Source organism: Apteryx rowi, unplaced genomic scaffold, assembly GCF_003343035.1.
Source record: "Apteryx rowi isolate R43461 unplaced genomic scaffold, aptRow1 scaffold_113, whole genome shotgun sequence".
NCBI classification, from domain to species: domain Eukaryota; kingdom Metazoa; phylum Chordata; class Aves; order Apterygiformes; family Apterygidae; genus Apteryx; species Apteryx rowi.
Window position 1 is genome coordinate 901,155 of NW_020447342.1, and position 26,358 is coordinate 927,512.

A 26,358-nucleotide genomic window follows, 5' to 3' on the forward strand; every position below is an offset into this window, starting at 1 on the left:
CAATGCAACTACAAACATTTATTTTTAATGCTTAAGACAAAAAGCATAGTAACAAGTAGCTATAAAATACATAGATCGATAAATGAAAGGATAAGTTTACTGTATTTACATTAAGGTTATATCAAAGATCTCTCTTTCCCTGATTTACCTCATTTCTGTTTCCTGTCTGGCAAAATGGCAGCGAGGATTTCAGACCTTTTGTCTTCCTTTTGCAGTGGTACCTTTTAGCTTTTGTAACTAATTTCCCCTTTCCAGTTTTCTCAGTTGTCTAAATTATTTTAATCTGTCATCCTGAAATTGCTTTTATTCTTCCCTTAAGCAGGAGACAGCCTGGCCATCCTCTTAATTAGACTAGAGATGATTTTTCTTCCATGAGTGCATAAATCGCTCTGTTATATTAACAGAGGCCTCCTGTCCTTTCTGTTTTGTATAAAAATGCTCTGCCTTCCTTTTGGTGGCTACTTGGCATCCTTCAGTGAGAAGTACATCTTTTCCTGTACTTCTCATACTCTGTCAGTCTGAACATTAAAAGCATATATGGTGGACCATCTAAACAGTCAAAGCTGTACATACTTTGAGTGAGGCTTGGCATGATGTAGTTAATCACTTTGAGGTGAGTGATCCCCAACATCTTCCTCTTGGGCAAAGCACAAAAAGAATACATTTGGCATATGAAAATGATCATAATATCCAAATGGAAACCATGTGATACAGAGCAAGTCATTAATTCCTTGCCTTGATCTAAACATCAGAATTTGTTGTTTTAACCACTACAGAAATAGGAAATAGGAAGAAAACAGTGGAGAGGACCTATTTAAAAGACCTTGAGATGAGAATGCTGTAGAAAGGCAGGACATGGATCTTAAATTCATGGAAAAGGCATCCCGTCCTTTGATCATGTGCTTACATGGCCAGAATTGTTTGGGAACAAAGGAAGAAAAGTACTTGGAGGATGGGTAGTTATTTCAGAAGTGAGTTAAAGTGTGAGATGCAGAAAAAAAGTGGATGGCTATTATATACACCTGTGGTTTTGACTGTTGCAGTGTTCCAGTGAGCCTGAATTTGTGCCTGAATAGACTTTCTGATAATGTGTTCTTGAGTTTGTTGGGCTGGGACCTGAATGATGATTTTGCATTTCAGTGTCATCTGTAGCACCTGCTCAGCTTATAGGAAAGATGCAGCTGCTGAGCTCTTGTTCTGTGTGATTCTCTCAGGTTTCAACAGTAACATTCCAGATTGCTTTTATTTTCAGAATACATCCAGACCATAATGATGATGGAAGAATCAGTTCAACATGTTGTCATGACAGCCATTCAGGAGGTATGCTGGAGTACCCATACTGTGTAAAAGTTCATCCTTTCAATATTTTACAAAAGCATACTTTTTTCTACTTCAAAAAAAATTCAGTTGGATAAAATAAGGACCATAGTTTTGGGGTTTTTTTCTTCTTTTTTAAAGAATGAAGAGTATCTTCTTATTTTGCCATAGAAAAACAACTCAGTCAAGCTTGCTTTATGTCAAGAAATTCTGGTTGAATGCCCCACTTTTCTTTAAATCTAGAAGATTTAAACTTCTAGATATTTTTGATACTGGGTTCCCCTTCCTTTACCTTTCCTACTGTGTGGCTCCTAAAGTACACTAAACTGCTTTTATACAAGTAATACTGTAGAATTTCTTTAAACTTTGCACTTATAATTGCAGAACTCTATGAACTGCTAAATTTTGTTATTGGACAAGTGAAAAGAAAGAAATGTATGGCAGAATGTTCTTTTGTCTTTTTTAGTATAATTAATAGGCTAGTTAAGTTATTCCTGCTAGTACTTTGTAGCATGTTAATAAATGTACTGGAGTGTATTTTGTAAAACTGTTGTTCAGTAGTAGGAAACTTGATTTGTTCTCAAGACTGTGGTGGTGAGAGAGACCATTTTTCTATTGTGCTTTATAGTGGTTAGCCTGGAGAGTTTCTATATGCAATAAGGGATTTCATGGTCTTGTTTAACTCATGAATCATACTGAAAATACAGATGGTGGCAGATTGGAGAGAAGAAAATTGAAACACAGTGTTAGTGACCACTATTGCCATCTGAAACCCTTGAGTGATTTCTGCTGTGCTCAAAGTCAGTCTTCATAGATGGAGATGTACTGCAGGCCAGGCTACTAAGGAAAGTAGGAAATCTAAAATGAAAATATTGCTGTACTTTCTGACAAGAAAGCATGGCAAGTGTTTCAGAAGAAAATAACACTTCCTGAAGTCTTTTCCAGTAAGGTTCCAGGCCATCACTGGTAATCCTCTTTTTTCTGAATGTAAACAAGAAAAACTAAATTCCACATTGAACACTAGAGCATTTTCACTTTTCTATTAAGTCTCTAAATAGAGAAAGAGATATCACTGAGCTGTCAAGGCCCCTATTCCCTTTTATTACTTTGACCAGTGCTGCATTCATGCAGTCTTGAATCTTGCTGGCTGAATGTAGTTATTTTCAGGAGTAAAACTGCAGATAAGAGGATTTTTGAAATGAACATTAAAATAATTCTTATGCTAGATCACCCTTCAGTCAGTGGGTGACTTGCCTGAATTTGGGGATATTTGGGGATTATTTATTAATTTATTTATTTAAAGTGTGAGGATAATGTTTTGATTGTTTTTCTCATGTACTGTTTTGATAAAACCCAACTTTCAGCATACTTTATCCGTCACTGTCTTAAAATAAAGCCTATCTTATTCTCCTTCTGCCAAAAATCCTCTGAATGCTAATTCTACTGTGATGAGGTAGCCACATCTTAAGTAGCCCATAATTTTTGGCATTTGATGAGTAGGCATGAAACTTATTAAGTATTTGTGCCCTTTTTTGGAGATAAGGAAGAGCAAATTGGGGGAGAAACCACCAAATGAGGGTCTGTTCATCTGGAACAGATTTTGAAGCTCAGTGGATCGCAAGGGTTTCCATCCATGGACTGGTACAGATCTGTGATTTAATGCTGCCTTCCAAACTGATGAGAAGTCCAAGGCATTCAGAACCAAGTGGGGAGGTTCTCAGATGTTTATCCAGCGAAGCCGGAAAGTATACTCACTTTAGATCTCAGGAGTGTTTTCAAAGCTGCAGTGGCAGTCTGTCTGTGGAGGGTGAAACTTCACTGGGTTTAAGGAATTTGTTTCTCTTCTATGGACGACTTAGAGCAGCTCTCAGAAACTAAGTGACTTGGACTAAGTAGTGTGTAGGAGACACCAAAACAAAAAGCCTAGTAAAATAGCTTTATAAGCATACTGGAAAAGTTGATATGTCATCTAATCCAAACATTTCAAAGCTTTTGACATGCAGTTACACGTTCTTCAAAATTTGCTATGTAAATGACTCTTTAATCTTTACTAATGTGTTATGTAATTCATTTTTCTGTTTCAACAAAGCACATATAAATATTTTTTGATACTTCTTTGGTTTTCATGTATCATACTCATGAAAATATTTTTCAAGCCACAGTTGAACAAGCATCTTTCCTGTTTTCTGCTTTTTCATGAAAAAGCTGTTTTTCAAATGGCAAAATGAGCATTATACATATAAAATTATATTTGCTAAAGTAACTTCAGTTTTTTTGTTTCTTGATTGAAGAATGATACAGCTAGCAAAAGATATGCCAAAAAAAGTATTATATAATTATAAATTATGATGTATAACATATATAGTATTCAGTCATATATTTTGTTTATAGTTTATTTAATATATTACTTGCAATTAATACAAGGTATCATGATAATATAATACATGACTAGGTATAATACAACATGTATTTTTAATTTCATAACTTCCAGATTTTTTTTAATGGCCAAAAACCTTTCCAGAAAACCTCTTAGTACAAAAATGATTCTGTCATTATGTACTTTCTCTTTTTTTGATGTTCTTTGGAAATTCTGCTGTTATTTTCCCAAGTCTTTTAGGTAATTAAGTGTTTGGGAGGAAGCTTCTTTAGTGATCAAAGTGGCTTGGGGGGAATTTTTTCCTTTAGCAGTTTCGAACATCTCTGAATGTGATCACTTAGCAGGTATTTTTTCTTTCTCTGTGCAGGTCAAGTTGAGAGTCAGAGTAGTAGAAGTACTGTCAAAACTTGTTTAAGATGCGTAACAAGAACAGCTTATGTTATTTCCACAAAGCAGAAACTTTTTGTTTTTCTCTATTGTGTCCTGACTGTTTAAAGGTTCATCTTGTCTTAAGTAAAAGTAGCTTTCAAATGGACAGAAAATAATAGAAAAGTATTTCATTGTGTGTGTCAGCAATACTGGGAGAAGGGGAAAGTCCTGCTTTCTTAAAGGATACAGATTATTTTATATGTAGCCTTGGATCTTTAAAAAAATATGTTTTTAAAAAAGGAAAGAAAAACCCTCCTGTAAACAGAAACAAGAGTTTGACGTAGTTTCAACCACACTGAAGTGAGCTTGCACACTATGAACAACTGTATAAGCATTTCATATGAAGCAAATATTTTGAACTTAGAACCACATCAAGTAAGTGGTGCCAGCTGCATTTGTAAAACCATGCTACTCATTTATAGAAAAGAAGAAAGTTCATACTTCAGGTTATTCATGCATGCAGATATTTGTGATAGTCTGATTTTCCCCCCCCCCATCTCTATGTATCCATGACAATACAAATTATTGACATTCACAAGCAAGGCAGTTAAAAAGTAAAGGTTTTAATAATATAAAACTAGCATATTTGCAGGTATTTTGTAAAGCTTCTTGCCAAAGCTGTGAACATGAAAATGTATAGATATAAATGATTAACATGAGCAGAATAGGGAATGACAACTGCTTCTCATAAAACCAGACTAAGAACTGAGAAAAAAGTCTCGTTGCCCAGGTTATTGTGACTTTTAAAATCCAGAATGAGTTCTTCACCACAGAATAAGCTCATTTGATTTTAAATGACATTTTGATTATTCAAACACATACTTATGCCACTTCAAAGCCTTCATTCTAAACATGTGCAATAAACCAGCATAAGAAGGGAAAAGTATGTGTTAATTGCTTGCTTTTTCTCACTGTTGGAAGCTCTTAAGCAGACTTCCTTTACTATAGGGACATAATGTCTATTGATGGATATTGCATGCACTTTTTTCACCCCCCCCTTTTTTTTAACCAATTCATTTGAAAAATATTTGCACATCACTGTTCATTAAAGGTGCAGCTGAAAATAGATGATAACACTTTGTTTGAGCCAAATTACGAGTTTGAAGCTGAAAGCCATTCCAGTGCTTCAAAGCTGGTGGATCTTTATGCCCACCTATAGTTTGCTTCTGGAGTAACGAAACTTGCAGCTGTGAAGGGAGAATGAGAAGACCACTTCCCTCTGCTTTTTATTCTCAAGGTCAGCCAGTTCTAGTACTTGAATCAAATGAGCTAATGGTTGCCTCTCCAAGCCTGAAATACTGATGTTGGCAAATACTTCCCAAGATCCCCATGTCTAATATAAGACTTGCAGGTTGGTTATGAAGCACTGATCATTGACAGTTATGAAGTATTTCAGGAGTCTGAGTGAATATGAACTTGCAAATGAAGAAGATACACAGCAGAACACACTAAGGAAATTTGCTTTAAAACATAGTAACAAACTACTAATATGTCAGATTAGGAATAGATAATTCAGAAAGGGATAGCATGACATCAGACAGCTAACTGCTGGAGCGAGCATTTTGGAGTTCTGAACTACAGTACTATCAGAGCACGCTGATTGGCTAGAAACAGTAGGAAGGGGAAAATTGGGGCAGTCCAGCGTACCTGCTGTTTTTCAGATGTATGGAAGGTGTATTTTGAGTTGATGTGTATATCTTTGTGGAGTCTTAAAATACAGTATTCATTAAAGCAATTCTTGAATTTTGAAGGAAATCTTTTAGAAGTCAAACTAGTTTGGATATGTGGATGGAATTGTAGCATAATAGCCGAGCTGTTTAGGAGAAAGCATTCCCTTTTAAAAGGAAAGAAACTGGCAAGAGGCAAACTAGAAGCAGAGCACTATCGGGACATTCACTTACACTGGAGAGGGCAATGGTATATGTGTGGGGAAATGTGCAGGAAAAGACGGAGGAGCTCCCTCTTCACCCTGATAACTCTCTCTCACCCCTCCCTCCCCATCCCCTCTCACTTCTTAACCTGAGTTTGTTGTTACCTGCTGATCAGAAGTCTCATTCCTGTGTCATTCATGAGTAATCTGGCAATTTTATGCCTTGTCTGGTTCCCTTTGCTGGACTCCCCAAACTACACCAACCCTTAGATCTTTCCTTGGCATTCCCACCATATCAAGGACCAGTACATTGCAGCATGCTTCCTGTCTTTCCATTGTTGCCCTGAGTCCATCATCTGCACACATTCCTGTGGCTCTTGCCCTCGGTGCCCCATGAACACTTACCATGAAATTTTTGTGCCCCAGATTCCTGATCCACCCCACCCATTGCCATCCACAATTCAGTGTACCGTTCACGATCCACCCACACCCCTGCACCCTGTTCCTTGCCTGATCCTTCCCCACCCAATGTCCTCTTCTCTTTCACGTTCCTGCTGAGGGCTCTCAAGTACAGGAGAGTTTGGGAGTGGTGACAAAAGCCACTGAAGAATAAAGGGTTTATATTATTGGTCTTGGCCTGCTTCCTTTGTAGTAATCCACAGAAAGCAGCAACACCACAGTGGCCTCTAGTGGGTTGTACAGCCTCTTGCATTACCCCCACTTAATCCTTGGGCAGGGCTCTTAAACTGGGTTTCTGAAGAGGAAGTTGTACTAGGGCCAGAAAGGGGATGGTGATTGTCAGGGCCACGTTATTGTCCCTTGCAGGCTGCATGCAGCCTGAGTCCTGCAAGTAAGAGTACTGTTGTAAAGAGTAGTATTTAAATAATGGCTGGAGCGGTGATGCAAATGTTTTTGTGAGTAATGTTGCAGGGCATGGAACAGGCAGAAGAACTCAGCATTTGGTTAATCTTGCCATCCCTATTGGTCATCTGGAAAAGGATTTAAATAAAAGATAGTGAAATGGAGAAATTAAAGATATAAACATCACTGAGCAGAGAGGGACTGGAAATTCTTATTTTGGATAGCAAAATGATACTCAGCTTAGAAAATGTGGCCCTAAATTAAATACAAGTTTGTAATGCCACTGTATATGGTAAAGAAAGAGATATGTGACTTCATTTTTCAGGGAGACAGCTCTGAGGCTAGGGATTTTCTAATTATTCTTCCAAAGGATCTAGGCTTCTTGGAATGTGTTGTTTCTGAGTAGTTTGTCATTGCAGAGGTGCAGACAAAATGGAAGGAGTTTAGCAATTAGCAACAAGTACAATCAAGGCCTGGGGGAACTTTTGAGAAAAGATTAGATGAATTTAAATACCTAGGACTCTGCTAGATCCCAATTAAGAAGCTGGAGGAAAAAGAGAGAGGGGTAAGTGTATAGATATTTGAATGGTATAAGTGCCAAACACAGGAATTTACTGTTGTACACAGTGGTTTAAACAGAATGGAGGGGAAGTGAAAGCACTGTGCTACGTATCAGAACTTTGCCAGTGAAATCTAATGCTAAAGCATTGGCTTCTGGAGGGAATAATGGAAACTGTCTCTGGAGAAAGTAACCAGGCTGGACAGGAAACCTAGGCAACACTGAGGGGAAGGACCTAGCTCTGGTTTTGGTTGGGATAGGGTTTTTTTGTTCATAACCTCCATGAGTCATGTCACAGAGAACTCATAAAACATTTCGTATCTTGCCACTATCACAGAAACAATGAATGTGCTTCCATAATGCTTCCTTTCGAGTTAGTTGCAGCATATTTGTTATTTGAGGGAGTTCTTGTTTGTTCTTACCCCTTATGGAGCTGATTACAACTTTCAGCATTAACATCACCTTAATACGTTTGCTGGAGATGGTTGGGAAGAAGTCTTTGGTCTAGGAGTTCTGTTATATTTGAGCTAATTTTTAACTGTTTTTCTCTTGATCATAGAGTGTAATTATTGAAAGAAAACTTGGTTTCTTATCAGTGGCTTTTTTCTTTCAATAAGCATATCAGTCAGTCTGAAGATTATTTTTAGAAAGTCATGGCTTAAAAGTCATGTTTTCCAAACTAAAAACCCAACAACCATTCTTACAGTCAAATAGATTAGTCAGTATACAAAGAATTGTAATATGTGTTTCAAAAATAATCTTTGTTAACATATTTTTTTTAATTTACAAGTTATGAATCCAGAACAGATTATCTTTCTGCTTTGCATGATTATTTGAACTAGTTATGTCCCCAGATTTACTTGGGGGGAAAAAAAAATCAATGTGGACTTCCAAATAATCAAAAATGAAAACCACTAGCAGAACAATTTGAGACAGATCTTGACTGATACATTGATAGCTACTACCATTCTAATGCTGCTTCAATAAAATGCTCTCCAAAGAGAACTGTAGGTTTCGTGATAGGTAAAGAATGTGCTTTTTCAGAAGAAAAAGTGACTATGTAAGTCTGTTTTTCTTTTAAATTTCTTAAAATTCTTTTAGATTTTATAACTTCTGAAGATTTCTTTCTATTCTATTCTTTCTGACTATGTTGCATATACAAATGAAGTGGAAGACTTTATTGTTGTTAAAACAAAGCTCCCAGAGGTTAAAATCAGCTTGGTTTTTCTTCGAAGCTTAGCTTTTAATATACAAATAAATATTTTGCTTTTTCTAATCCAGTGTAATCTAATTGCAGTTGATGAGTAAAGAGTCTCCAGTCTCTGTTGGAAATGATGCTTACGTTGACCTTGATCGTCAGGTATCTAAGACTAGATATTTCTTTTCCTTTAATTCTAGGACATCAGTGCCCAGTCATTTTGCTCTATTCTTAAGAAGTCTGCCTCTTTAATCATGGAATGGTTTTGTGGAAAATTCAAATAAGGACTAGCAAATTAAATTTCAGTATTTCAAGTCCTTTTGCTTTATAGACTGAGTTTACCCATTTTGTGTATTTAAAGGAAAGAAGAACTCATTTTGGAAAATAATATTAGCTATATGGCTCTGTGATATAGCAAAATTGAAGACCGGTGCAAATCTTTGGTTAATGAGAAAGAAGCAAAAGAGAGTTTGTAGTATTGAAACAAAACTTTTTTTGCCATCTCCCATTTCCAAAGTCAATAAAAAGATTTAAATGTGGCTCAAAAATCCTTGAAGCAGTCCTGGGAACTGTCAAAATATGTAGGAGACGTTTTGAAGGAATCCTTCCCTGTCTGATATATTTAGAGAAAATACAAAACCAGTTGTGTTTCTACTTAGAGAGCTTAACCTAGTGCTAACACTGTCCTACTTCAACAGTCTTTTCCTCATGCAGTAGAATTATAGTACAATGGTGTTCCCTGCATTCCTCTATCATGTTGTCTTTGCAGAAGTCCGTAAATGCTGGCAGATGGAATTAATGTTTGTATGTCAGCAATCACTTGAGAAATAAGACATAGTGATCCTGTTTGGAAAAAGTAGAAGGCCCATCTAAAATTCATCATGTGTAATAATATATATTTATGCTTATCTCTATATAAATATATACATTGCATTTTTTTACAGACCAGTTTTCTTGTAACTATATTTTTTATGTTATCGTAACTGCATTCATATGCAAACTTGAAAGATACACATCTTATAAAGCCCTTTAAAGAGAAGTATCTGAGTATTTCCAAACTGCTTATAAGTTTTAGTGTCCTTTTCAGAAGGGTAGGCTTTTCCATCACCATGTCAATTGTATTCCTGTTGTGCAGTAAGAGTAGTTCCCAGTGACTAGATAGATTTTACCTTAATTGTCTATTCCCTATATTCCACCTCCCAATCCTTTGTGTATTTGGAAAGTAGATAAAAACTGAAATTATGCACTCTTTGCATCCATAAAGAAAAGTGGTGTTGTCAATTTTTTCACTGTACAGAGTTGGCAAGTTCTTTGCACTTAAGTTTTTCAGTGGTTTTGGACTCAATTCTCAGAATAAGTATGGTAACTTTAATGTTTTGTGCAAGACCAAATATTACTTCCAGATGTTTTTGTTTGTCACACAAACTAAAGAATGATCATATTTGCTTCTTTGTTTCTTTTTAGAAGCAGAAATGCCTTACTTTCCCAAAAATCCAGTATATTACCTCAACGTAAAAACAATCTTATGCTTGTGTAGTTCAGAATTTTTTTTAGACAGTTTATAGAGAATGATGAAACTAAAAATGTTTGTTGTTTATGATAGCTGAAGAAGACTACAGAAGAATTAAATGAAGCACTAGCAACAAAAGAAGAAATTGCCCAGAGATGTCATGAGTTAGATATGCAGGTAGGTTATCTGTTGTACATATTAATACCAAAGTGAGAAGGAGGCATGTTAATTTTTAGGCAGTGTGGAAACCTACTTTTTAAAAAGGAAGAAGAAAATTGCACAACAGTTCTGTTGCTTTACTTGTGCTACCAGAACAAAGTTCGTGATCTCTTTTCTTGATGCAGTGATGTCAGTATTAAGATGATTCATACTAATCAGACTTATTCAGGTAGGAAAGAAGTAAGCTATATGGCTCAACTCATGAATTAGAAAACTCCTAGAAGTTATGCTGCTGTAACAAGTTCAGTAAGAAGTTACACCCCAAGTGGAAGTTACTCTAGTGCATCAGCTGTGAATGGGTTTAGACTAAGCTTTACTGTAAACCGTGCATACCTCATCTGGACATGAGCAATCTAAACGGGGAGCCCAAAAAGGCAATTTAAGTGCAACTCTGCTTTGGAGTATGATTTGGCCTTATGCCAAGCAGTTCAGCAACCACTAGAGTTAATGAAGCTGTGTGCCTTGAATTGTACTTAATGGTTGATTTTTAGTGTATTTGATGATGCAAGCTCTGACTAAAGCATTTCATTCTTTTGAGAAGGTCATATTCCCTCTTTTCTCCTCCTACTTGCATGTTAATTCTATAATATCTAGTGATATACGAGTTCATGCTTCAACGATTCTTTGAGTTGCAGCACTTTGGGTTCTCTGCACCGCTGCCTGTTTTCCCAAAACTGGCAGAAACTGAATCATCTTTGGAACTTGTGTTCCTGTTTCAGGTCTGCTTGCAGTTGGCCACTGGTTTAAAAAAAAAAAAAAAATCTAGGAAGGGCACAGCCATGACTTGGATGTCCAGACTTGGATATTCTGTGTGATTGATAAGCATTGTTTCTTCTGGAAATCAGCTTAAAAAGCTTTGCTGTAGCATGCTTTGTTTTTTGGAAAGTATGCAGACTCTAATATGATGAAGTCATTTTCTATGATAACTAAGACTTTTCCTTTAGCTGCCTTTGAGAAATACTGTTCAGATTTACATTTTCTGTATGGTATATCCTGCCCTTAATGTTGTAATGCATTGGTTGCATCATAGCAGTTGGATACCTATTACAGTACAGTGTACAGTATCTTCTTGGTGAAATGTGTGTATTAGAACCTGTATGTTTCCATCTGTGGGTTGTGCTAATATTTTGTTGCACTCACAAAAGAGCTGCTCTTTATAGCTAGTAGCTCCATTATTCCAGTGTGCTTTTGTTACAACAGGTTGCAGCCCTTCAGGAGGAGAAGAGCAGTTTACTTGCTGAGAACCAGGTCCTGATGGAACGTCTGAACCAATCTGATTCCATCGAAGATCCCAACAGCCCTGCGGGTCGTAGGCACTTGCAGCTGCAGACCCAGTTAGAACAACTCCAAGAGGAAACATTCAGGTAGAAGAGCCACAAGTGGGTGGATTGTTTGTAGCTGGCAGCAGACATGACTTGTATGCTTCTGGTTCTGCTGGCAGATATGCTAACTTTTTGTAGTGGGTGGTATAATCACAAGAGTGAAGCTTTTACAGTGAAGAGAATGTTATGATTTACCTGTTTACAAGCTCCAACTTCAAAAAATGTGTAGTGTCTTAATGTTGAAATGCTGTGTATACATCCCCCTCTATCCTGGCAAGTTGCTTTGAATTGTTCGTGTACAATCACTTCAGCCATTTTTTAAAAATCAGTGAGAATGAAAAGAAGCATGCTTTCTCTTTACAAATTGTTCTGATTGTATTTTTTAGACCTAGGGATTCTTAGCTGAAAGTTTGCTATGGGCACTAGTGCAGATGGTATTTTTAATAGCAGAGTGTGTCCTCCTTTAAGTTTAAAAACAAAATGTTTCACATCTGAAATATAAACATCTTCTGCAAGTGAGCACTGCTGCCCATTTGTTTTTCCTCTAACCCATGGAAATTTATTTCCTCTTTTAATCATCCTACCAGTTCTTTTTCATCATCACTTTCTGCCTGCTTAAGTCATACAACTGCTGAAAAAAAGCCGGTCCCTTTCACCATCATCTTTTCATTCTTGTTCCTGTACTTTTCATCCTCCTTTGTGACTGTGTAATGTAGTAATGTTTCTGTAACTTACCCTTTTAACTCTTCTTAGTCATCTCCATTCTCTAGAACAATTCTTACCCTATTCTTCATACTACTTCCTGTTTGTATTGAACAGATTTTGCCCACCCCTTCAATTTGTGCACTGCCTGTTACTCTAGTTGCAGGCTCTGGAGTTTTTTCTAACTCTTCCTCACCTGTATGTGAGGTCTCTGTCCTTCAATGGTCCTTTATGTTCTTTCTCTACATTCTTAATGTATGATATCTAATGACAATTTGCCTGTGTTGTTATTTCTCTAGCTCTAGTAGGCCAAACAGGAAGTACATACGACTTCAATGATGTGCAGTGTTGTACAGCAGTTGTTTTTCCCTCTTTGTATCCTCCAACAGTTTTGGTGTATCAAGATTGAAACTTTTGTTGTATTTGGTTTAAATGTCCTGTTGATCGCTTCTTGTCTCCATTCTTGTGAATTCTTATTGGACTCCTTAAACTAAGTTGCAGTACTTTTTTCATTGACTATATCTCCTTTTTAAGATGTCTTTATTTTAATTTCAGATCAAAATCACAATGGCACTTTATGTTGCCAGCTTATGTCCTCTTCCATTCATTCAAAACATTATGTTGAGGTTTCTCTTTGTTACTTCCTTTGCTCACTGCCAGGTTAATACAGCTTTCCCTGTGCACATTGTACATGAGTTCTTCATTGCAAAAATTTGGTCTGCATTCTTTATATGCTAATCAAAATGCAGATAACTAAATGAATGTCTTGGTTCTTCAGAGATGCTGGACAGGCACAGGTTCTTTTAAAAAAAAATCAGCTCTACATCATTCAGAACATGTGACAATCAGGTGTATATTATTGAAGGTGTAGAAGAGTTGGTCAGCTGAACAAAACTGTAGGATAAAGATTTCATGTTCAAACTTCATATGCCTCAAGACAAAAAAGAGTGAAAATTTCTGCTGGAGCTTGCATCTGTGAAAAATAACTACCACAGAAAAAGCTAGAATTTGTCATTCCGTTAAAATTGACAGCATACGTTTCCATGTGACATTCCAAGGCAGAAACATTGACATCGAATTGGAAGCATCCAAAAAAAAAATGTTTCTGCATATCTAAATAAGCCAAACATTTGGGAGCAAAGTTCCAGTCTCTGTGGTGTTGCACACTGGGGTGCTGTTTTCTTTTTCACTATGCATCGTAAAGCTGTTTCCAGTATTCTTAGAGAAGATGACGAAGAAAGGTAACGGTGGCTCAAGTTGAGAAATTACTTTCTGTTTTACTTCATTTCTACAGACTAGAAGCTGCCAAAGATGACTATCGAATACGCTGTGAAGAACTAGAAAAGGAAATTGCTGAATTGAGACAACAGACAGAAGAACTTACTACATTGGCAGAGGAGGCTCAGTCCTTGAAGGATGAGATAGATGTACTCAGGTAAACTGTGTTCCACTAACCGTTTTTTAAGTGTATTAACTTTTAATCCATATAATTCATATGATTAGTCTTCATTAACTTATGTTAAAATAATTTTAATCTAAAAAATTCTAAGCAAACACTAAAAATGTACTGCGACCATCAGAATGATAGTTACAGACATGTTCAAGTCATTCAACCTCAGAGTGATAAGCACAAAAAAGACTCTCTCTAGTGTCACACTTTTGAGTATGGCTGTGGGGATTCTTTATTTCTTAGCTTATAGTTTTTTGGATTTTTATTATTTTTCTCTGAAAGTTTTCCAAACACAGGATTTTTTTCTAATGATGCATGTTTTAAATCAAACTGAATAGTTCAGGAGTTGGCTATAATTTAAAGCAATGCATGGTGGACTGAGAAAACTTTGTTTGAATATATTATAAACTGAGTCCTGTGTTACCTTTTCGTTAAAAGGCATCAGGCTCCAAAACTGTTACAGTTCTTCTGTGTGGCCGAGTATAGACTGCCCAAGAGATGGATAATTGTGATTTTTATCCCTGATTAACATTTCCTGCCCTTCACTTTGTTTTAAAGATATTCTTTACCCTGGTAAAACGTAAGATTCTGAGGATGGATTTAGAGTTGGAAAAAAATGGATGGGAGAGAAGGAGTTTTAACTGTTACTGTAAGTTAATATTGGAAACAGAAAAGAAGGGTGTTTTAGGAAGAATGATATTCTGTAAAAGCAATTCCAACAGCAGCACTTGGAGTTGACTAATGGTGATGGGAGGGAGCAGACAACTTAAGCCAAGACATCTAGTAATGTGAGGATATGATTGTTTTCTTGTGCTCCCTTTGATGTCTGACAGTGTCTTTTGCATTAAGTCATAATATGGAGGAAGCTTCAGGGTGTATGGTTTGGGGGTTTTTTTAGTTTTCCAAGTACAAAATTGATACAAATCTGTCCCTCCAGGCATTCTTCTGATAAAGTGGCCAAGTTAGAAAGTCAGGTAGAATCATACAAAAAGAAATTGGAAGACCTGGGTGATTTGCGACGGCAAGTGAAACTCTTAGAAGAGAAGAATACAATGTACATGCAAAATACCGTGAGCCTGGAAGAAGAACTGAGGAAGGCCAATGCAGCACGCAGTCAGCTGGAGACATACAAGAGACAGGTGAGAACAGACATTGCCAATGCAACAGCTGTCTGTATTGCTCAAAACTTTCTCCTCACAGCATGGCTAACACCTCAAAGTAAAAACAAAATGAACAGACAGCTCCTTGCATTTGGCAGGCTTGCGTGTTTTGTAGGTATTTCTTTTCTATTCCTTTCCCACATTATTACAAGTTTACCTTACTTTGCCAATAAGCAGTGTTTCTTACTTTTCAAAAATTAGCAGATTTTAAGTTATTTTCCTTAAATTATTCCTAATTCATGTTCAGTAGTAGAGCTTGATTTAGAACCTCTTCTTTCAGAAAAAGCATCCATGCTTCACTTAAAAATTTCCAGCAGTAGGGGATCTACCATAGCCAAGGTAAGTTATTCCAGTGGTTAAGTAACCTCTCTTTCTTTTTTTTTTTCCTCTCTCTTTTTTTTTAAGGTTGTAATTTATCTGATATGTCTAAATTTGTCCAGCAATGCCCAGAAGATAAAAAGAGGGGAGGATGTTTGTCTTTTTTTTTTTTTTGTCATTTATATGCACCCAGAAGAATACCAAATGTATCACCAGCATGCTCTGGAGCAAAGGGCATGTGTTTATTTTCCTGCTTATCCAAGAGTAATGTAATCTTATTCCTATAAAGATGGAAGACATTCTTATCTTCTCTCTGCTTCTACACTGCATTGATGTGAAATCATTGTGGGATTCTTCTTACAAGGCCAGCTCAAGCCTGGTTTGTTAATGTAAACAGTGCCCACTCTGTAGCCTGCCTTTTCATAACCTTGAATGGTCATGCTACAGGTGTCCCTATATGTCCGCTTAAAGCAGAATAAAGATACAAATGCAACAACCAACAACGCTGCAAGCCCTGGAGGAATGTGTATCCCTTAAACATGAAAGCCATTTTTCTGCATGTGGTGATTTTAGTAACTAGGGCAGTTAGTTAGTTTCAGCCTCCCTGGGCTAATTGTGAATACAGTCCAAATGACTCCACCGGAAGAGGGGAGGGAAGGGGAGGGAAAAGGGGGGGGGGGAGAAAAAGAAAAGAAAAACAACACCCTGGACAAGAAAAAGGCTAAAATAGTCAAAAGGAAAAGAGTAAATGTAGAAGGTAGTGGCTTTTCACACACCGGTAAAGTCATGTTTGCTTGTAACAGATTTCTCTCCTTTAAACAGCACAGCATGTGTTACAGCTGTATAACCTCGATATCTGCATCCAGTTGTTCTTATTTCACCAATGATAAGAATTTTGGAAAGGGCAGCCCCATTATTTGTGCTTTGGCTGCCCAGCAGCTAAGTACTCCTCCTTTTCTCCCTCATTCCTTGGGTTTTATGGATGAGATTTCACATCAAGGGAACTGTTGATCTGTACAAATGGATATGAAAACTGTACCGCTGGCTGAGACTGGAATAAGCATGAGGAGTCTCACCTGGCAGATGCGAGTTTCCTTCACCTAACTACACTACCTCAAAATGAACATGCAGGGTCAGTTTGCCTTAGGGTCTGTAAGGCTGGGCTCGTTCTGAGGGCTGCATGCAAGCGAGGACAGTGTGAATATGAAATGTCACAGAGTCAGTTTCTGAGACTCCTAACTTTGAGTAATGTGATAAGAATTAAGCCAGGCATAAGGATGCTGATACTCTACCACTGAGCAGTAGTGTGCCCCATTAGTGAGACCTGTCATGCCTGGTACTTGGAGAATTCAGCCCCAGTGATGACGATGTAATCAGGCGAGTTACTTCTTTGGCTTAGATCCTCTGTGCTCTGCTGATGAAAGTGCTTGGTTCAAACTGCTCTAGTGAACTGTGAGGAAATTCCTCTATTTGTCCCACCCAGCAGTTTCTGTGGGATGAGGGTAGCAGTGGTTGATTGTACTAGAAGACATAATAGCATTTATTTAGGAATTTTTTATTCACTTTTCTGAAAGTGAGTATAAGTATTTTCTTAGAAAACTGTTGTTGCAACTTGAAGAATTGAAATGCGAAGATTCCAGAATTGTTTTTGTGTAATTTTAATTCAGCCCCTTTGTGCATGTTCATTCTGATTTTTTTTTAACAGTATGTCCCACTTTTCTTTCCCACAAGATACCTGCTTTAATCATTCCACATGTCAGATATTGCTCAGTAAATGTGATGACTGTTCATTATTTCTTTTTTTTCCTGCATGAATATATAGCTTTATATCTTCCTATGCACTGCCCAAATTCTGACTCAAGACTGTTTATTTCCTTCTGCTATTTTCTACGTACCATTATCATACTGTGAGTGATTACAAACATTAATGCATTTGTTGCCATGTGAGGTGGGATTATACCCATTTTACAAGTGGGGGACACAGTCACAGGTGAAAGCCTGCATTTTTGTATGTCTGTAGTTATTCTGGAAGCCCCAGTGAAAGGTGTCATATCTGAGAAGCTAAATATTTTCAATTTTAACATTTGGGTTATTTTTCTGATAATTTCAGAAATGGTAGGCTCCTGCCCCTCCCACACCCAGCCTTTAATTTAAGAACAAGAGCAGCAAAGTCCTTCATTGTAAGACTAAAACTATGCAGAATTTCAGACCTGGCAGTTATTTTGCTGAAGCTATACATATAGCTATATTTAATTTAATCAGTTTCTCTGTAATCCAAAATGAAGCCATGAAAAAGCTTTCTTGTGTATTACTTCAGAAGAAGCTGAATGTCTTTAGCTGAGTCTTCTTGCAGCTTCGTGTTTGCAGTCAGTCTTTGGTCAGCTTACTTGCTTCCATGCTCTCTGCACTATGAGCATTACTAATGTTCTGGGACTGAGCCTTTGCTAGTAAAGTCTGAGAGGTTTGAAAAGGCGAGACTTTTCTGATTAGCCTGGTCGTTCACTGATCGTTCACTGAGTATTTCTGCTAGCCTTTCAGATTTCTCCTCTTCTAAGTTTAAAAGCTCTTTGCTAATCTATAGCTTGAAAGTATATATGAGACTCTGTTAGTCATGTATTTCCTTCTGAAGTAAAGAAAACAGATTATGAGCCTATGGCTGAATCTTCAAGTTAGGGTATTAAAAAATTGAGAAAATTTCAGCTCAAGAAAAATTACCTGATCACATAAACTGATGGTTGAATTCTGAGTGAGGCTTGTGAAACAGAGATGACAAAAGGCATAGAACATTTGATTTCTTCAGAGACTTTTCTTTTTCCTAAGCTTCTCAGAAAGCAGGAGGATTATTCTACTTTTCCTAAGCTCTTTGGTCTGTAGAATTATATACCTTTCTCTGTAGACCATGCTTGGGTTAAAAAAATTTTTTTTTTTTAGATAWACTGAAAATACATTATGTTTTTTGCTTCTTTTATTTGTGATAAGACCTAATATTTCAATACTGTTGTGGCTGAAACAAAAAACAACTGATGAAAGCAGTTTTTAGTATGTCCTATAGGTAAATATTTCACTTGTTTTAAACATGTCTCGTGGTGCATGGTAACTGACTTCTTTGTCTTGAATACTTTGTTTTAATATTAATATTTGCAGACAAATTATTGATTCTTGTTCTCGCAGGCAGTTGAACTACAAAACAGATTATCTGAAGAATCCAAGAAAGCTGATAAATTAGATTATGAATGCAAACGGCTGAAAGAAAAAGTAGACAGCCTCCAAAAAGAAAAAGATGTAAGTGTCAAGATGTTTTGTTTGGTAGTAGTAAAAACAACTTTGTGTCCTTTATTACACAGAAATGTGGTAATCAAAATTAGTCTTTTACAGCAAGCTTTTTAAATTAGGAAGTCTTTTTTCACTTAAAATTTTCTAATGTTTGTTTTCAAAATCTTTTTTTAAACCTAAGAACTGTACAGCAGAGAATAAAGGTGACTGTGCAAAAACATGTGCAGCATATATTAGGGCTTTTCCTTTTAAAAATTTAGCATCTGAAATTGTTTCTTGGCCATTCACCATAAGAAGGCTAGTAAATGCCAAGGATGATTTTGATGTATTCTGAAAAACTGTTTAAAGTAGGGTTTTTGCAGTATTGTCCTAGAACTAAACTCAGCCTTTTTTCCAAAGTAACACTATGAAGTATCACACGCATGTTTCTCTTTGCAGAGTCATGACTACTGTAGCAAGAGGTTTAGGAATCTTGTAGAATGACATGTCTTCTATTGCAGTCCTGCCTTCTTTTATGACAGCTCCTCATTGATCTATCTTCTAGTGTTAATATATACACAGGATGGGTCCTCTCTGTCATATGTTGCTAGTGATTTTGAGCTTGTCTGCTCTGTCTTCTTTTGCCAAGACTGATCCTTCAGGTTTTTCTTGCATACTCTTGTTCTCACCAGTTTGCTTCTGTCTGACTTTCTTAGGAATCTATATGTCAGTGATTCAAAATACCTCATGAAACATCCCCAGCACTTTCAGTCAGCAATTTCTCAGGCTTGTTTGAAGTATAGTTTATCTGTCCATCAGACAGAATCTTTGTAGGCATTTCCCTGAACATATCTTCCTGTCCAGTCTTCTCCTAAATTTCCAGCTCTTGCACTTAGATAGCATTTCAACTGAGAATTCTCAGTTATGTTCTGTTCATCGGTCTTTGATTTCCACTTTTTGTTAAATTTACTAACTACTATGGACACTTGTCCTTGACATTACTTCCTTCTCCCCTTCAGTTCAGATCGGAATGCTCATAGTAGTTGTGTTCATCATATTGTGCTTTAGTTTTCTTTCCTGCTCTTTATTTAAAGTTTGTTTCTCCAGTTTTATGTTTGACGATGGTAAGATTGTGTTTGTGGCTTACCTGTTGCTTGGTGGACCATTTCATCTTGCACAAAGGATCTGAATTGCAGGCCATTGCGATTATAGGCTTCTGTTTTGCCACTTGGCAAGTAGTGTGTTTTTTGTGGCAGAAGTTGTTTTCAGTACTTTTGAATGGTTAGGCTCCTGTGAGATTAGATCGTAGCTGAAGGAATCTCTCAGCGTTTGGGTTAATGTATCTCCACCTATGTTTCCTATTCTTTCTGTTCCCCTATTGACGCATTCTAATGTATTATTAACATTGCTTATCACAGGTTGAAAGTTTATGTAGTGGTATCTTGTGAATTATATTTTGGAGGCAGGTATTGAAGCCATTTTTGTCCTTGTCTTTATGTTTTGGCAAAGTGCAGTAGCATGTGTCTGATACCTTAAGATATCTGGTTTAGAATTTTCCTTTTATGGTGTGCTGACTGATAAATATTAACACAGTTGGGTGAGTTGGCTTTTTATGCGGTGTCTGAAAGAAGCCCTAGAGCTTCCTCTATTCCTTGAAATGTTCTGGCATTTGAGTAATCAACTTGTTTTCTGACAGATAGTATCAGACCCTAGGATCCTTGCTTTCAACAGCGCTCCTATGCTTTATGAGCACTCCTGTTGGGTGGCTCTTTTTATTGCAGTGGTGAAACCAGTTTTGTGGTGTGTGGGGTTTGTGAAATGGCTTTCTGTGCATACAGAATGCCCACTTTATCCTGATTGTTCCAACAGTTAAACTGGAGTCCAACTTAAAGGATTCAGAAATACAAGAGAAGCCTCTGTCCCAACTCACCAAAATATTCTTTGCCAAAGTGACCCCGAGTCCTGGATTCATTTGAGCTGACATATGTCTGAATCAAACTGTTCACAAGATCAGATGCAAGGAGCCAACACAACTGAGGTCTGTCCTAGACCTTTTAGTGACATTGGACACATCCTGATTTTTGGAGCAAACTACAACTTGACTCTTAAATTGTCATTCTCTCCTCTCATATTTGAGTCTTGGGAACCTTTAGAACTACTGCCTCAGTGCTACCTATAGTTTCTCATATTTTGCCAAAAGGGGACTTCTGCCAAATAGGAACATATGGCCCTGACACTACTGAAGAGCACATCTATCTAGCTTCCAGGATGGTCCAATACTGTTCTTCAGTTCTCTTTGGACTGAGTCTCAAGCAACTGATTTTCTTCCATATTTGAGCTGCTTATGAATGGCAAGGCCAGTTGGCACACATCAGGAAGGGGAGGTGGAACTACTTCTTAGACTTGCACTGTTGAAAGAGAGACAAAGTAAAGTTAATGCAATTTGTTTGTTCTGTTGACTGCGTACCTCCTTGCCTTCCTCTGGGCTGAATCTTGGTTTCTTGAGGAGGGAAAAGTAGTCTGTAGCCTCTTGTCTCACTTCCCTTTCCCCTGGAACCACCCCCTTGTGAGGGAAAAAGGAGGGTGGCTGAGTGGTCCTTGTGGATGCCATTTATTACCTGGCACCAACACTTTGTGTCACTAATATCTTGATTTTGTAAGCTTATAGCTTGGTATCTTTATCCCCATAAGCAAAATAGAGAGCAGCCACTCTTCTGAAAGAACCACTGTTCCTGTGGAATATTTGATCTTTATTCTATTATGGAATAGGCTCAGATGTCTTGATTTGGAAATCCTCTTGAGTCGTATATAAATTCCTCCTAAGTGCTGATGCTGTGCCTTTTGGCAACTTGCCTAGTTTTAAGAATTTGTAGCACCAAGACTAATTTTCTTTCCAATTATTCAGAGGTTAAGAACAGAAAGAGATTCTTTGAAAGAAACTATTGAAGAACTCCGATGTGTACAAGCGCAGGAAGGTCAACTCACCACTTCAGGTAAAGGACAAATAAGGAGATTAAATGCATCTTTTCTAAAGTTCACAGAGGTCTTCTGGTGTGCATTTAATATGCCTTTGTTGAAAGGAGAATAAATTCGAACTCCTCTAAGCTCAGCTTGCAAAGCTGGTTCTGCTTATTCATAACTTTGCAAGCATTTGAGAACACTTCAAAGTTTCTGATAGACTGAAATTTGTCATATTTAGTCTCCTTTCCAATGTGATATTTTCAGAACATGTTTCTGGATTTAATTTCTGTGTGGTCATGTTCAATCTCTCTTCAGTTGTAATACTTTTCTGATGTGTACATGGTGTTTCATGTATTGCAATTTATTTCCATGTGTTATGTGGAAACAGCTTTGTAGTTTTTAGATAAACTAATTATTAGAAAAAAAATTGCAAAATTATTTCTCCAGAATGGATGAAGGTAGAAATAGTGATTGTTTTCTAAATGAAGTTGTGCTTGTCTTTCCTTCTTGCCATAGTTTGACTTTAAGTCATTTCACATTTATTTAAGAACATTACTCTAAAACTGAGAACTTGTAGTGTAGAATAAAGTTTTTTCTAGTCTTTTAAAAGAAAGTTACTAGTCTTCTTGCTAAAATTCTCTTTTTCTTTTCCTGACCCAGGTTTGATGTCCCTAGGAAGCCAGGAACCTTCAGACAGTTTAGCAGCAGAAATTGTTACTCCTGAGATCAAGTAAGCTGATGATGCATGCTTTGTTTTGCCTAAGCTTTAGAATATATCCCTAAATAACCCTTCATCTTTCTTCCAGTGTTAGAAAATTTCTACAATTAATGTTTGTTTTCTCTTCTTTTGGATTTCTACACAACAGCACCCCTCATGCTTATGACAAAATGCACTTGACCTGCCTTAGTTATTGTGCTCCAGAAGAAGTAGAAACAAAAACCCCTTCACTCTCAAATCATGTCTCTTTTCCTGCATAGAATTCATATAGCTGCAACTTACATGTGTATTAACAGACAAAAATGTTTGTAATGGTGGTGTCGTATGAGGAAAAAAGACTAAAATTGCCAAAGTGAAGAGGAGATTTGTATTCCGTGTATTTTATGCCATGAAAAGAGGCATGTACTATTAAAAAAGAAGGAGAACAAAGAACTGAGAATCACTATGGCTTAAGATGCTGCAAACTGTGTTTAGCCTTACCAGCATGCCTGGTATCACTGTAACTTGAAATAAAGTCATTAAAGGACAGAGACATCTTAGAAATCTGCTAGCTCTTTAGGATTTTTTTTTTTTTCCTCAACAAATATTGATAGAGTTATTTCAACATTTGCAAAGTTTAATTTGGGGTTAAAACTTGTCCTTTTTTGAGCAGTAAAAGGATATCTCTCTAGAAAGCTAATAAAAGGAAAGAACTGTATTGCTGCACCTTGCTGCCGGAGCCATTCCTTTCAGTTTTGGTCTGGAGCAGCAGAGGAAAAGAGTGATATTTTGAGGCAGTATTAGTAAGGTATGGAGTGACTACATAAGCCTTCCACATGGTTTGCAAGAGAGAGAACAGAACCGTAAATGCATTAAATACCTAAGCAAGGCCTTGTAGATTTCACTGTCTCTTCATCTTCAGGAGCTSAAGATGGATTTTAGACAAGCATACATTCATGAAGACTGTTTGGAGCTGCTAAACTTGGCCTCCTTGCCTACTTCATAGACATGGACAGTAGCAGTGGCTGCTGTGAGGCTGGTACTTCCTGACCTGGAGGTCTGGGCTGCTGCTTCTGCTGAAGAAGTGGGAAGGCTGCAGGAGGCAGCTTACCCATAGGAACAGCTGCTGCTGCTCTCCTATCGTCTCCATGATGACAGAGCTTAGGTCTTTGAACTAACTAAATTAGCAAAAGGAGAATCTGTGTATTCAAAGAGGATTTTCTGCTCAACTGACTTTCTCCATCTTATAGAGAAAGCTACAGACTCACTGTGAGAGTTTCAAGAGGCAGATTCACTCTGTGAGCTGTCAGTTGGACTTGAGTCTAAATATACAAGTTAAGTGACATGAGGAGAAACAGACCRACAGGAGGGAAGTGACTTGCCTAAGTTCATGCAGTTGTTCAGTGACAACTGAGATTACAACCTCCCTTAACACTTGACACCTATCTCTGTGTCATACTTATCAGTTTGTCTGACCCTACTCCGAGATCAATACGGCCATTCAGGCAACTTTTTTCAGTTGTGCTTTCTACAATTAAAGCTCTTTTAATCAGGTTTGAATTTGGGCATTTTAGAGATGTGATTGTTTCAGCTTTCTCTCTCAAACAAGTGAAGATGGTCTTTACATTATCTTTACACCTCCTGTGGTAAATGGTTTTCTTCTTTACAGAGGTTAGCATACTTTTTCTAGCAAAYAGTATTTATGTTTTTAGGGAGAAACTCATTCGCCTTCAGCATGAGAATAAGATGTTAAAGCTGAACCAAGAAGGTTCTGACAATGAAAAGATCGCCCTGTTGCAGAGCCTGCTTGATGATGCAAATTTACGGAAAAATGAGCTGGAGACAGAGAACAGGTAAGGAGGTATTCTCCTCCATTCCAGTGACTTTTTAACAATGCCATACGCTTCTGACTAGAGCAGACTGTGGTCAGGGAAAAGTTCTTCCTGTCAAAAAAAAAACAAAAACAAAAACATGTGACTAGCCCTGTGAGAATAGTTCAACCAGCCTGTGAGCCTACTTGGCCTTTTGGTGCAGATTCAATATCGGGAGCCTGAAGTGTGGGTTGAAGAATTCTGTAATGGATTCCAAGTGGAATGATGCAGAGGGTCCCAGCAGGTGCCACGCATTTCTTCAGATTCTCCTTCTGCAAACCAAGTACCCTTTTCAAAATGCTAATCCTTTCTTGTAGAAGGGAGAAGGAAGATGAAAAGACATGGTTTGATTGTTTCTGTAAGTACTTTGGCAGCAAAAAGATGGCTAAGGAAAATGTGGGTCCAATGCTTAATCAAACAGGGACCTAGTGATAAAGGATATGGAAAAGGCTGAAGTATTCAGTGCTTTTTTTGCCTCAGTTTTCACCAGCGATGTCTGTCCTGTCCTCTCAGGTCACAGAGCAGATTAGCAGAGTCTATGAGAATGAAGCTTTACCCTCTATAGAAGAAGATACAGTTAAGGAGTGCTTAAGCCAGGGGGCTTATATGTGTCCACGAACCAGATACGATGCATTCTAGGATGGTAAGGGAGCTGGCTCTTACCATTGCAAGGCTGCTGCATATCATTTTTGAAAGGTCGCAGTGATCAGGGAAGGTTCCTGATGTCTGAAAAAATGCAAATGCCACACACCTTCAGGAAGACCAAGAAAGAGGATCCAGGGAACTACAGACTGGTCAGCTTCATCTCAGTCCCTGGGAAGCTCATGAAGCAAATTCTTCTGGAATCTATTTCCAGCCATGTGAAGGACAAGAAGGTAACTGGAAACAGCCAACATAGATTTCCCCAGGGCAAATTGAGCCTGACTAACCTGTTTTTCTTCTACAATGAGATCACTGGCTATGTGAAGAAGGGGAGAGCAGTGGATGTTGCTTACCTTAGCTTTGGCAAGGCTTTTGGCATGGTCTCCTGTGGTATCCTTATAGCTGAAATGGTCAGATATGGACTGAATAAGTGGACTTAAAGTGGGTGGGAAATTGGTTGGACCTTTGGGCTTAAAGGGTTGTCATCAGGAGTACAATGTCCAAATGGCAACTGGTTCCTCCAGAGTCAATAGCAGGATTGTTACTGTACATAGTCTTTATTAACAACTTGAATGATGGGAGGGAGTGTACTCTCCGCAAGTTCAGRGATGATACCAGGCTGTGGGAGTGGTCGATATGCTGAAAGGGAGAGCTGCTCTTCAGAGGGACCTCAACAGTCTTGAGAAGTGAGCTGACGGGAACATCCTGGAGTTCAGTATGGACAAATGTCAGGTCCTGCCCCTGGGTGGAAGGAGCCCAGCACTGGTGTGGGCTGGGGCCAACAGGTGGGGAACAGCTCTGTGGCAAAAGCCCTGGGAGTCCTCATGGGCAGCAAACAGAACATGTGTCAGCTGGGAACCCTGTAGCCCCAGACAGCTGTTTGAGAAAAGTGATCCTTCCCCTCTTGTCAGTGCTTGTGAGACTGCATCTGGATGCAGCATACGGTTTTGGGCTCCCCAGTACAAGAAGGGCATTGACATACTGAAGTGAGTCCAGCAGAAGACTACTAAGATAATAAGGGTCTGGAACATGTGCCATGTGGGAAGAGGCTGAGAGAACTGGGTTCGGCCTTAYAGAGAGATGGCATAGGGGAGATCTTACTGCAATCTACATCTACCTAATGGGAAGGTGTGAAGAAGACAGAGCCAGATTCTTCTAAGAGATGGACAGTGAAGGACAGGAGGCAGAAGACACAAGCTGGAGCATGGGAAATTCTGACTTAACACAAGGAAAAAAAATTTCTACAGAACGGTGTCCAACTTCTGGAAGAGCAGCCCTCCTCCCAAACATCAGCTGGACATGATCCTGAGCAACCTGCTCTAACTGGACCTCTTTTAGCTGATGGTGGACTAGACAATTTCCAGAGGTCCCTCCCAACCTATGGGTTTCTATGATTCTATGATTGTGTAAAAGCAGAAAGCTAGTAGCTTTCACGCAGTAAAAATGACTGTTAGATGTACGTCTGGTAAGAAATTACTTCTAGATAGATGCAAAAGAAATTTCTGTCTTAGTTGTCTTGGAAGAGTATCAGAATGCTCTGGGAGACTACACACTATAATCCCTGAAATTGCTGCACACTGTAAATACTGCAGTAAATCTTCAGTGACTAAAATAGAGTTGCATATCTTATATAGATGACCTAA

General features: G+C 37.9%; 1 protein-coding gene across 9 annotated transcripts in view; it reads left to right on the forward strand.

Annotated features, from left to right (window-relative positions):
• HOOK3 (hook microtubule tethering protein 3) overlaps positions 1–26,358 on the forward strand; it is an 83,617-nt gene that overhangs the window by 33,669 nt on the left and 23,590 nt on the right. For all 9 annotated transcript variants that reach the window (XM_026078286.1, XM_026078270.1, XM_026078340.1 and 6 more), the window contains 10 exons: positions 1,253–1,320; positions 8,711–8,773; positions 10,215–10,298; positions 11,541–11,704; positions 13,659–13,799; positions 14,752–14,953; positions 18,464–18,574; positions 21,450–21,537; positions 22,166–22,235; positions 23,915–24,055. In XM_026078286.1, coding sequence (XP_025934071.1) covers positions 1,253–1,320; positions 8,711–8,773; positions 10,215–10,298; positions 11,541–11,704; positions 13,659–13,799; positions 14,752–14,953; positions 18,464–18,574; positions 21,450–21,537; positions 22,166–22,235; positions 23,915–24,055 — 1,132 coding nt within the window. The remainder of the gene's footprint in view (positions 1–1,252; positions 1,321–8,710; positions 8,774–10,214; positions 10,299–11,540; positions 11,705–13,658; positions 13,800–14,751; positions 14,954–18,463; positions 18,575–21,449; positions 21,538–22,165; positions 22,236–23,914; positions 24,056–26,358) is intronic.